The sequence below is a fragment of the Ostrea edulis genome, chromosome 4 (assembly GCF_947568905.1).
Source record: "Ostrea edulis chromosome 4, xbOstEdul1.1, whole genome shotgun sequence".
Taxonomy (NCBI): domain Eukaryota; kingdom Metazoa; phylum Mollusca; class Bivalvia; order Ostreida; family Ostreidae; genus Ostrea; species Ostrea edulis.
The window spans coordinates 23,806,900-23,819,919 of NC_079167.1; the positions used below are offsets into that span (position 1 = coordinate 23,806,900).

At 36.3% G+C, this 13,020-nt stretch overlaps 1 protein-coding gene across 1 annotated transcript in view; it reads left to right on the top strand.

The window, feature by feature from the left end:
- The first annotated feature begins 1,769 nt into the window (after nucleotides 1-1,769).
- The window catches only part of LOC125668663 (voltage-dependent T-type calcium channel subunit alpha-1H-like), a 94,078-nt gene continuing 82,827 nt past the window's right edge, over nucleotides 1,770-13,020 (top strand). The window contains exon 1 of the mRNA XM_056162301.1: nucleotides 1,770-2,864. Coding sequence (XP_056018276.1) covers nucleotides 2,590-2,864 — 275 coding nt within the window. The 5' untranslated portion in view covers nucleotides 1,770-2,589. The remainder of the gene's footprint in view (nucleotides 2,865-13,020) is intronic.

The window sequence follows — 13,020 nt, forward strand, 5'->3', positions numbered from 1 at the left end:
TAATCAAGCACGATTCACGCACGTATCGCTTTTACGTAGATTTACGTGTTCTTTGCGTGGTTTATTCGTACTTCTTCCATGGTTTTAACGTGGTTCATTCGTGACACATCTGTCAAAATTTCACATAAAGACCCCAACTTTTCTCAATTTTTCCACGTACATCCACGTATGACCAAATTTCATCCTGGAATATGCGCAAATTGTACGTAGTGGCTGTGTGATATAGCCTTTAGATGCAATATATCTTTCTTTGGCATACTGTAATTAATTTTAATAGTTAGTTTGACGAAACATTGCGATAATATTAGCCACAATACGGATTTAGTTAAATTATAAAAACGTCATTTATTTGGGAGGGGAGTCGCGTAATACAGTGACGTCACATGTGGCCTTCTTCGATAAGATAGAGTGTGTTCGAGAGCGTCGTCCCCGTTGTTCTGACGAGAACATATGCACACAAACGTGTTCTTGTTCTTAGACCACACTACATATTCCTACAGAGGTGGTGTGAGTTCTTACATACTCGGCGTTCGGTGCACCGTATTAAAAAAAATAATTAAGGCGTGTCTTTTAAATGTCGACTAATCCAATGTATTTGCTGATCTCTATCTTAGTTCGATGCCGTCACAGATCACCGATTTTTGCGCAGCACATATAGGTGAGCAACACCTGGGAATCGGGAGTACAAAATCATAAAAACTGTTAAGTGATCGGGTCAGTAAACAACTGTTGATACGGGACTCTCGGGTCCTATAACGTACGAACTCTCCGTCGTCCCCGGTCAATCTGCAATAAATCGTGATTTAATATTTTGCCAATTTGCGGCTTGTATTGTATCCCCTCGCCAGAGTAGGTGATAGCTATTGCGTACAATTTATCATAAAGCGAATTTTACAAAAATTGCAGGAATGCTGTTTTGCATAAAGACCCAACTTTCTACGTGTAAAAGGTCAATGAGGTCTAGCATTCCTTAACTTGCAATAGGTATAGTTTGTTATGCAGGAGTGGTACTTAACACAGACGGATGGACTCTAATTATTTTCGAGTTCACTTGTCACAGGACAAAGTCACGGGCGAACACTTTTGATAGATAGATTGACTGTATATTGTTTAACGTCCCTCTCAAGAATGTTTCACTCATACGGAGATGTCACCATTGCTGGTGAAAGGCTGCAAATCGTAGGCCTATGCTCGGTGTTCATGGCCGCTGAGAATATTTTGAATTATATATATATATATATATATATATATATATATATATATACTCGTGCGATGAGATTCTCTTGCACTCGAGCTTTATTTTCCGTGCCCCTTTGTAGAACCACTGGTTTTAAAAGATCTGCATGGAAGTTGGTATGTGATTTGCTTATGTCCAGGACACGTCTTCTTAAAGTCGTGATGTCACAATGTAACCGACAAGATTACTGGGAATGGAGAATAAAATCTCCTTTGCTGTAATGAAACTTTCCGATCAGTTATTCAAAACTCGAAAGTAATGGGAAATTTCTCCGAACATGCGGTAGATAGAACGACTTCTATGTGATCCCAGGGAAAGGACAGGACACCTAACACGAAAGATTCGCGGCTCTAAACACAGACACCGGCTGGATTAAGAAAAGGTCTCCTCACGTGCCAAGGAGAGTTTAGACTTACGTATAGCTGTTAACGATCACTTAGAATCGCCGCCAATCAATGAGGAGCAAACTCCCCGTTGAATTCTATCTTTTTTACCTTAGCTGATTATTATCAGTAAATCTGTGCGCTACATTTGGTAAGGATCGGCAGCTGCGCACGAAATTTTTTTTTTCTGCCATAAGCAAGTTTCTTCATCAGCAGACATCGCGTATGTTCGCGCAGTTTTTGACGTTTACTTCATTACACTAATATCTGTCAAAAAAAGTTCTCTGCTAATAAGCATATACGGAGTGATAAGTATCGGGAATATTGGTGATATTACTGCCACTATATCGCTATTGATCCAGGTCCTCGGTCGATGACAACAGCGGAGAGAACAAAAATCTATAGAAGTAAAACCAGGTGACGACGAGAGAGGATCTGGGGAAACGCTCAGATTTCTCGACTGGAAATCTTTAAGACGTCGTTAAATTCTGTTGAAAAATATGCCTGAACTCACCTAAGGTAACGTTAAGTGGCCCTACGGGTACAGTACTTGGTGTCTGCCTAGCGCGCGCCAGTAAAGATTTTGGCGCGCGCTGCTCGCAAAGTCTGCGAGAGCGCGTCTCGCTATTGGAAGCGTAATCAGTCTGTTTCCAACCAATCCAAGGCGCGCGTGCAAGACACGATCTACATCAGCTGCGCTGGTGTCTTGTGTAATGATGAAGGGATTTTACTTACTAGTATACGCTGTGACGGATGCAATTTTATAAAAGCATGTGTGAAGAATCAATCCGAATTTTTTTTCCGATGGATATATAAATTATTCCAGGAGTGATACATTTTCCCATGAATTGTGTGTGTGCGTGTGAATCCTGATTAATTTTTTAAAATAGTTTTTAAATAGTCGCTGTGGTTCGCAGCATTTTAACTCAGTGACCAGAATGACCGAAAGTGAACGACTAATTGTAGAGTATGGCGGATGAAGCGGTGAGTGATGCCGCGATCTCTTCCCCGGAAGTGGCGGCGGACGGCGACAAACGGATGACAGCGGACAGGGACAACAAAGTCACGAAGTCCCGGCTTAATTTCGAGGAAGGTGGTGGGGAGGAGGAGGGAGATGGATCAGATTCTGACAGCCCCGAGGAAGAGGAGGACTTGCTGTTCCCGGGTTTTGTGTCAAAGGCTCTCCGATGTCTGCCTCAAACCAACAAGATACGCTTCACCTGTCTTAAAATCATCACTTGGTCATATCCTTTTTAAAATGGAACGAAAATGATAAAGAAATATTTTAAGTGTATTTTATATTTTTGAGCAGGTGTGCGAAACTTTCGTAGAAGGTAAGTGAAATTCTTTTTACGTAAAATTAAGTTATTTTGGGAAGTTTATTTCATCGTTATATTTTTTATTAGTATAAAAAATGTACTTTGCACAAAGCCATGTGATAGAGCACTAAAAATTCTTCTCGTGCCTGAACACCAGGCGGAGTGCATTGACTTTTCTAGAGAAGAGATTTTAGGGGAAAAAAATCTAGTATAAAACAAGAATGATTGAATTCCAATTCCTGGACAGTTGGTCTTGATTTTTGTGAAACTCTGTCATATGACCCAGCTGATGGGAACAGAGGAAATAAGATTACGAACAGCTGTTCTGGACCTGAAATAAGATTGAAGTCTCATCGTCTATAACAATAAAACACACGTTTTAAATATCTATAGATCTACTCAAGTTGTGGATGTCAGTAACTTGTGTATGTAATCTGATGTTGCTGGACCATCCCTAATCGAGACTGGCGTTTAGTAAAATAAAACCTGCATTGAAATTTCACACTGGGAGGATTGGCATCACAGATATCAAAGACAAGTTCTTGTTTTCCTTAAATTATTTATACTATTCACACTGCTTAATTTGAAGGGATTATGTTTCCAATATTTTTATTATCCATATTTTGATACTGATATGCATACATGTAGAAGAAATTAAAAATTGATTTTGGTAGTAGACTAAAGAATATTAATTCAGGACAGAAAGCTCTTTGGGGAAAAAATTGATTAAAGTTATTTTTTCATGATGATCTGGAATAATCTGTAACTGGAAAATTGACATTATATTGATTTTCAATATTTCTAGAATAAATGGAACAATGAAAAAAAATCTGAATATTTTCTTAGACAGGTGTTTTAATAGGAGGGATTCTGGTATGAGCTCAGGGTAGTGAGCTGTTCCCTACCTGTGGTGCCAGCTTATGGGCAAGTTGTGTACTTAGCTAATTAATCCCCCCTCAGTAAATATTTTACACTAATGATATCATAACAAGACAGAGAAGCCCTATAGTCTTCTCTCTGCTGTTGTCTATCCTTAATTTCCAGGAATTCTTCTGCAATGTTTAGAGCAACAACAGAAACTGAATGAATTATTCATACACAAAGATATTTTTTGTTGTCATGTTTAATCATTCAGCTCTAAGATTTTGTCTAAGTGCTTCTTCATTGATTGTGAAATTGGGGTATTAAGAAATCTGCAGAAATTATGAATGAGGCCTCGGGAATGTGAATATGAATCTTTTTCTTGGTTTTTAATTTCCTAGATAATGGTAGATATTTCTGGGATTTCATCGAAAATTTATCAAAAGCTGGCTTTATCAGTATATTTCTAAAAAAAAAAAAAAATGCACTTCAGTTTTTAATAAAACAGAGGTGTATCTTGATTTCTAGCAAGAGTACAGAATTAAGGATATAGGTTGAGTTTGTGAAAATATCACCTGGATGTCAAGAATTGATGATATCAGCTGAGGAATCATTAAATAACCTAGGGGGCCAATTTTTATGGATTGCCAAAATTTTTAGTTTTGTTGAGATATACATGTAATAATTATTTCATTGATTGGGCCAAAATTAATATGTTTGATTTCGTCATTGTCCATTTTCTCAGTATGGATATGTTGGTAGGGTTATTTTTTTCTTTCTTTTTTGCCAAAAAGACATTTCATTTTTAGTGAAATGTACCAAAATTTGATACAGCTGATCTTACATTTTAGAGAAGATTTGACCATTTCAGTCTTTTACGAAAAGAAGATAATCTTAATTCATATCGAGATCCCCCTTCCCCCCCCAAAAAGAAAAAGAATTAATTGAGACTGGGCAAATTTTTTTTTGAGAGAGTTGACGAGGAGACAAAATTGGAATTTATGCTTCATTTTAGTGCCGGGCTCTAAACCCATGAGATCCATGAAAAGTAACACCCCCACTCCCCAAATGCATGTAGTCATCCTGTTGTATAGCTGTTCTGTCCATGAAAGTTCCATTATTTCTTAGTTTCTCTGCATAGTCATAAAAATGTTTAAATTAGGATGTTCCATACAAGGCCATTAGATAATTAGAGGTCTAATGGTAATGACAGGTGGTTTGATCAATACGGTCCTTGTCATTAGAGGTCTAGGCATTTTACCCCAGCTATCACACATATACACATATACAGCAGCTGCTTAATGAGCTCCCTCAAAGAGAAAAAAATGTTCTCAAAAAAGATCTCTTCAAGCTCTTTTCTTGTTGAACTTAGAGTATCTGGCTGAATATGACAAAATCTTGTGAAATCTGATTAGATAACACTTGAGGCTGGATGATACCAGTGAAGTGATGGTTTGACATTTTACACCTGCATCATACTCATCAACTGATTTCTCCAGCCTGTTATATGAGAATGAAGTGTCTGCTTTTTGTGAAACTGCAGTGTTCGGGATGTTCTATATAATTTTTTTCTGTTGGCTGAGTACAAAAGGTTTTGCTTTGTCTTTGAAGTGAATAATACCATTAAGCTATTATAATTGTTGCTTTTTAAAGAAAAAAAAATAGAAAAAAAGATTATATATCAGAGCAGCTGATGCAGGGCTGTGTTTATTCCATGACAATTTGGATGAAAATTGGATTGAAGTTTGGCAGAGAATTGCATAATAGGCCATATGGTCAACCAGAGTAAGTCATCACATTGGAAAATGGAGAAACTTTTCTGACAGGGATGACCCAAGAGGGCCCAGAAAGGATCTGTCTCCTGTAAATCATTTGAGGACCTTTATGTGAGGGGATCATCAAATCTTTGTAAAGTTGGTGGTGTTTTGTTGGGGAGGTTTGAATGAGGTCAGTGCTACTGATATGTAGGGTTAGGTCTCTTACAATGCTGTGACAATCTCTATCTCCAAGGATTAATCAATAGTCCTGAAATGAGGAGTCAGCAGCATACAGAGGATACAGTACTCTCTTGTTCGAAGTAATCGATTCATTGTTGGATCAAATCAAGCACTTGATCACTAAAAAATATGTTTCAATCATTGGATGTTTACTTTCACATTCATGCCTACTCAAATCAGCAATGACAATATTTTGGCCACAATTCTCGTGATAACAACATATTTATAATTAAAAATTCAATTAGGCTACCCAGAAATTGAAACTTTACAGTCAAAGACAACAATTTCATTTGCATGGTTATAAAACTTTTATAGATGATGATGATCATGAGGATAAAAAATTTAAGATGTAAAATAGTTTTAAGTAACATCAAACACAGTATTTCAATATCATGGTTTCTTCATCAATATCCACTTGAGTTACAGATCAGTTTTTAATACTTTGTCCACCAAAAAAAAAACCCTCCCAAACCACACACAATAACACCCCCCCCCCCCAACCCCAACACCCCCAAATTACAACCAACAAACCCCAACTTACCTACCCTATATCTGCAAAGCATGTAATAGGAACCACGGAATTAATTTTTTTGCCTTAAGTTTTGATATTTAATCATTCGATGAGTTCATCTTTTGTGTTTTATCCAGGAATAAAGACCTATATTGAACTAAATCCTCTTTTCTTTACTTTCTTTTCTCTGCCTTCATCCTCCGTAATTTTTTTAATTATGTGTTTAGTACACAATATGCTGATGTGAGACAGTCACATGATCTGCACTCTCCTCATTTTGGAAAGAAAGTGTGCAAAAATGTGGGTCATATTTATAAACTTTTTATTATACCATAGTTATAAGGAGTAATAACACCAGAGAAATTTGATATGGATGGAAAGTATGTCAATAATATCGGATATTGCAAATTTTCAAATTTACTTTCTTTAGTCAATAAATTAAGTTTTAGTAGAAAGCAATCTGAAAATTTTATAGAACCCCTGCTGGTCTTCAACTAACTGATCCGTTACTCAGCTAGGCATTCAAATTTAAGAGGAATTTAATAAACAAATATTGCTATATTTTCATTCATGTTTTAAAAGGAAATCAGCCATTTATATGATGATGTAGTACATCTCCTTAATAAAGTTTTTGGATCTTTTCTGTATAGAATGCTGCAGTATTGATATATCTGTATCAAAATTTAACATTTTAAGACCTAAAAATTTAGCATAATTGAAGTTAAAATTCCTTCTGGTTCCTATATAGTACTGTTTATACTGGTTAATACAGGTCTTGTGGAAATAATATCTGAGATTTTCACAGATGATATGTATTTCTGAGCATATATTAAAAAGATGAAGATTGTTAAAAAAACATCAATCAGATCACTGGTAAATATTTGGGACCAATTTTTGGGCCTCTGGCATTATAAGTGGTCCTCGGGTAGGAATTTTCCAAATCTGATCTTAATATTACCATATAAAAGACAGGAAAAGTAGAGTGTGAATATTGTTTGGCAGGAGGAGGTTAAAAAACTTTCTTCCTTGATATAAAAAAAAAAGTGTTTTCCAATGTGAATGCAGTATGAAGAATGTGGTTGTACAATATTTCTCTCTGAAAAAGAAATGACAAGCAAGAAAATCATTGTAAGGCATTTTTTTGTACTTGCTGATAGTCATTTGAGACCACATTAACTGGCAGCTGAGGAGTCAGGGGTGCCAGCAGACTGTGTTTTGTAGGCCATTACAGCACACACAGGGACTATATTCCTATCACTTGCTTGCTAATTTGGACCATGCTGAGAAAGCTGCTGCATTACCAACAACAAATCAGCCATAAAAAAAATATACCATTCTATAATAGATGTTCCCCTGGGTCCCATTCTGAATGACTTAGAATGGAGTCATTGTACATTGTTATCATCCTGCAGTGATTACTGGGGAAAAGATCAAGCTGGATCTGTAATGGGCTGGATAGAAAATCCAACTAATGGCAAAGTCTCTTTTGTCATGTGAACCTTTTTTTTTTTTTTTAGAGACAAGTAAATAGTGGATGTATTAAGACCAAAATGATATTGGTGTTTATTCAGGCAAATATTTTTCTTCCGTAAATATTTATCAAAAGTTGAGTCTTTGGATGAATCGGAGATTATATGAGCCATTTCTTTCCTACATTGACTGATTGGGCTCTGCAATACAACAGATCTTTGATCAGGGAAATTGTGCCAATTCAGGCATTGCCCTGATTCATTATATATAACATCCCTTCATTAGTTGGTATATTCTCTTCCAATTGGGGGATGAAATTGGAGAAAATTTATAATTTAAATGTGAGCATTAGTTACTGGTACATGCATATCATAATTTGTGACAGGGGTATTAGTAAAGAGAATTTATTATGCATTTTTATGTAATACAGGATTTTTACAGGGCCCTTTATCACATTCCCAGTATCATCACCCTTTATTTGACCCTTTATTACACACCCTGTATCATCACCCTTCATTTTACCCTATATCACATTCCCTGTATCATCCTTCATTTGACCCTTTATTACACACCATGTATCATCACCCTTCATTTTACCCTTTATTGCACCTTCCTAAAACACTTCTGTAGTTACATCAAGCTTGGATCTCTTGAAAAAATCCAAACTTAAAGTTTGATTTTTCATTTATTTGAGTGATTAAAATTTTAGTAAAATTCCAGATTTTACATAGTTTTTAGGTTGACATTGAGAAATCCAGTTTTGTATGTGGAAGCAGACAACATTTTCATTCTAAACGGTAATCATTGGTTTAACTTAATTTGTCAAACGAACCCTAGAATTGTACATTGTATTGCTTTTAGATATAATGATGAGAAACAGATAGAAAAATGCATATATTTGAATAATGTGGACACTGTTTTCAAATATAATATGATGAAAACGACAATACAAATCAAAATCTTGGCAGATATTGAAGTCTTGGGCTGATATTGGAGTCTCGGACTGATATTGGAGTCTCAAACTGATATTGGAACCTAGGGCTGATATTGTAGGCTCTGGTTAATATTGGAGCCTTGGGCTGATATTGGAGCCTAGGGCTGATATTGGAGCCTCGGCCTGATACTGGAGCCTAGGGCTGATATTGGAGCCTCGGGCTGATATTGGAGCCTAGGGCTGATATTGGAGCCTAGGGGCTGATATTAGAGCCTCGGTTTAATATTGGAGCCTAGGGCTGATATTGGAGCCTCGGGCTGATATTGGAGCATCGGATTGATATCAAAGTCTTGGGTTTATATTGAAGTCTCGGGTTGATATATGGGGTGTGATACAAAGTTTACCATGTATTCTCTATTTATTGGCGAGAAAAAATTCATACCCAACTAGATGTTAGTGCGTCAGAGAGCATAAAAACCTCCTAATCAATGTTGCTCCGTAATGTTGGTTGGACAAGCCAACCTGATTAGGTATATAAATGCTAATTGAATTGCGTACTCTCCATTACCTAAGTTGATTATAGAGCTATAACTGAAATATTTATGCTGCCGAGGCTATTTGAGATCATTTCACCTTAAAGCAAAGAAAATTTGAGCAAATTCTTCTTTGGTAGAGCCGCATGTAACAAGCTAATAATTGGAGGTTTAATAATTTCTCATTTTATGAGAGAAGTGATTGGTTTTAGTTCAATGATGTGTATTGATAGTTTTAGCAGTCTCTGCCTGTGGTTGCCAACATGATTTGGAAGGTGCCCTCTTGCACTGTAGCGTTTTGTATCGCGTCACTCGTTCCAGGGTAACACTATAATCATGTGCCACCAATAGTTGTTCTATTAAGCATCAGTTTTTTGTTCCTGGTTTTTCAACATGCTCATCACTGACAGATTGTTATGTAAGCTTCAAACAAGCGGTTGTTGATAAGTTTAATTAAAACATTTACACAGCTAATGAGCAGATGTGGAAATGAGGAATTCCAGTTTGGTCTATCTATAAGGAGAACTGCCAAAACCTCAAGTATGGTTTGGAGCCCTTGATGAACAAAGGCTTAGAACCATTTAAAGGAGTATTAGGATAAACTTTGGTTTTTCAAAGACCACAGAGTTTGATGTGCTATATTTTTTTTTGTAATCTGAGAAAAATGACTACAAATACGATACACAAAAAGCTTGATGAAGAAATATGACCTCTCTTAAGACGTTTTCCAACAATAGGCATTTAATTTGTTGGTTGTTTTTCTGGAGGAAGAGAGGCTTCTTTCGTGAAACATTTTGATTTTTTAAATTAGAATTGCATTAATTAAACATCATTGATCAAATGCATATAGATAAGTAAAAAGAAAGTAAAAACTGGAAACGAACACCTTAAGGTTAAAATCACAGAGAATTCTCCTGAGTGGATACCTTGTGGTACTGAGCAGGGTCTGGGTCTGAGGCAACAGACAGATCACCAACAAACGATGAGAATACTGGTGCATTCTAATGATGTGCTGCTGATCTGTTTATTAATCTACTAGTATTCAGTAGGAAAAAGACCTGGAATATGACTGAGATTTTATGGAGTTGTATTGCTATGTCACAAAAAGTCTGTTACAGAATGTCAGTAGTGTACAGTGTTGCAGAGCATGTAAACAAAGTCATAAAATTCTTTACGGTGGTATTGATTTAAAAAAAAAAATGTTTTTCATATTTGCAACAGCCATGGATACACTGTTTATTTTTATTTTTTAAGTTTTTTTTTTTTAGAGATGGGTTGTTCCCATGGTATTGCAAAAGATGTGCAAACGTATTGATTTTTGTGATATGCGACAGTAATTGAACTCTTTGTATGCATGATCAGTGCACATATTTACAGTCATGGGAATAACATTTCTGACTGAGTGTGCATTATGAAGTAGCATTTGTCCTGCTCATTCATAAACACAATTTTTAACTTCCTAGAAAGTGTTCCCAGGGATGGTATTGGTCATTAAAGTTTCACTCAGAAGCTTATAAGATGAAGAAAAACAAAAAGTTGGACAAATAACTGTGATTGATTGCATTACATCAGTAAAGTGTAAAAATAAAATCCAAATATATGAAGAAAAAAAAAAAACCCTAGAAACACTACAGAAAAAGCCACACTGAGCGTCATGGATCACAAAATCATTGTAACAGCCAATCTTCCTCCAAATCTTTCTCCACATTCATCATTGTTACAGCCAATCTTGCTCCAAATCTTCCTCCACATTCATCATTGTAACAGTCAATCTTCCTCCACATTCATCATTGTTGCAACCAATCTTCCTCCAAATCTTTCTCCACATTCATCATTGTAACAGTCAATCTTCCTCCACATTCATCATTGTTACAGCCAATCTTGCTCCAAATCTTCCTCCACATTCATCATTTTAACAGTCAATCTTCATCCACATTCATCATTGTTACAGCCAATCTTCCTCCACATTCATCATTGTTACAACCAATCTTCCTCCGAATGTTTCTCCACATTCATCATTGTAACAGTCAATCTTTCTCCACATTCATCATTGTTACAGCCAATCTTCCTCCACATTCATCATTGTAACAGTCAATCTTTCTCCACATTCATCATTGTTACAGCCAATCTTCCTCCACATTCATCATTGTAACAGTCAATCTTCCTCCACATTCATCATTGTAACAGCCAATCTTCCTCCACATTCATCATTGTAACAGTCAATCTTCCTTCACATTCATCATTGTAACAGCCAATTTTCCTCCACATTCATCATTGTAACAGCCAATGTGCTTCCAAATCTTCCTCCATATTTATCATTGTAACAGCTAATCTTCCTCCAAATTTTCCTCAACATTCATCATTGTAACAGGCCATCTTTCTTTAAATTCATCATTGTAACAGTCAATCTTCCTCCACATTCATCATTGTAACAGTCAATCTTCCTCCACATTCATCATTGTAACAGCCAATCTTCCTCCACATTCATCATTGTAACAGCCAATCTGCTTCCAAATCTTCCTCCATATTTATCATTGTAACAGCTAATCTTCCTCCAAATTTTCCTCAACATTCATCATTGTAACAGGCCGTCTTCCTTTAAATTCATCATTGTAACTGTCAACCTACCTCAACATTCACCATTGTGACATTTTTCCTCCAAACCATAACAATGTTATAGCCAATCTTTATCTAATTCAACATCAGTGTGACAGCCTATCATCCTTCACATTCAACATTGTAATGGTCAATTTCCACCACATTCAAACTACTTCACATTAGGGCTGCACCCGAAATAACCAAAAACCGCGGGTCGTGTTGTTCGGGTCGGGTTCGGTTCCATTTTTTCGTATTTCGGTTCGGGTTTGGTTTTTAAAATAGAATCATTATGTCGCCAAAATCCTCAAAGGTGGCTGTATTTTGATCAATTGTTAAATGATGGCATTATCGACAAAACTGTAAATAATGACAGTACATGTAAGATATGTCAAAACATTGAAAGCATGGATGGAAACGAGTAGAAGTGACAATGTTGTTTCTAGTACCATGGATGTCAAGTCTAAACCTCAGTCCACGTCCCCGAGTAATTATTGTGACTAAATACAATAAAGGTTTTTGATTTTAACTGTATATTAGATTCTTAAAATAGTTATATAGACCCGAACCGAAATACCTGAACCCAAAGGAAAAAATTTAGAACCGACCCAACCAGAAAATTTTTGGAACCGTGACAGCCCTACTTCACATCCCCTCCCGTTTATTCATATTTGTAACCCTCAAAATTCATATTTGTAACACTTAAGCTAACTTCACTATACATCAATGTGATGGTCAACCTTCCCCTGCATTCATTGTAATAGCTAACTATCTTTCATATCTTATTTTTATAAGAGCCAACTTCCCTCTGCATTTATCTTTTTAACAGCCAGTCTTTCTGTACATTCATCTTTGTAACAGTCAAACTCCCTCTACATTCTTCATTTTAAAGGCCATCATCCCTCTGCATTTATATTTGTATGAGCCAACCTCTTTCAACATTCATCTTCAGTAAACCCTTTCTAAAATCATCTTCATAATTAGCCAGTCACTTAAAAAAATGTGGTTACATTATTATACATATGACATCTCGGGGCGGATCCAGAAATTTTTCGAATGGGGTGGGTTGGGGTTGTGACCCAAGTGTTGTCCCTTTCTGTTCCCTAAAAGGGTAAGATTAATTACCTCCAAAATGGCCAAAAATGATAATTTCTGTTAAAAATGTCCAGCTAAAGGTGGG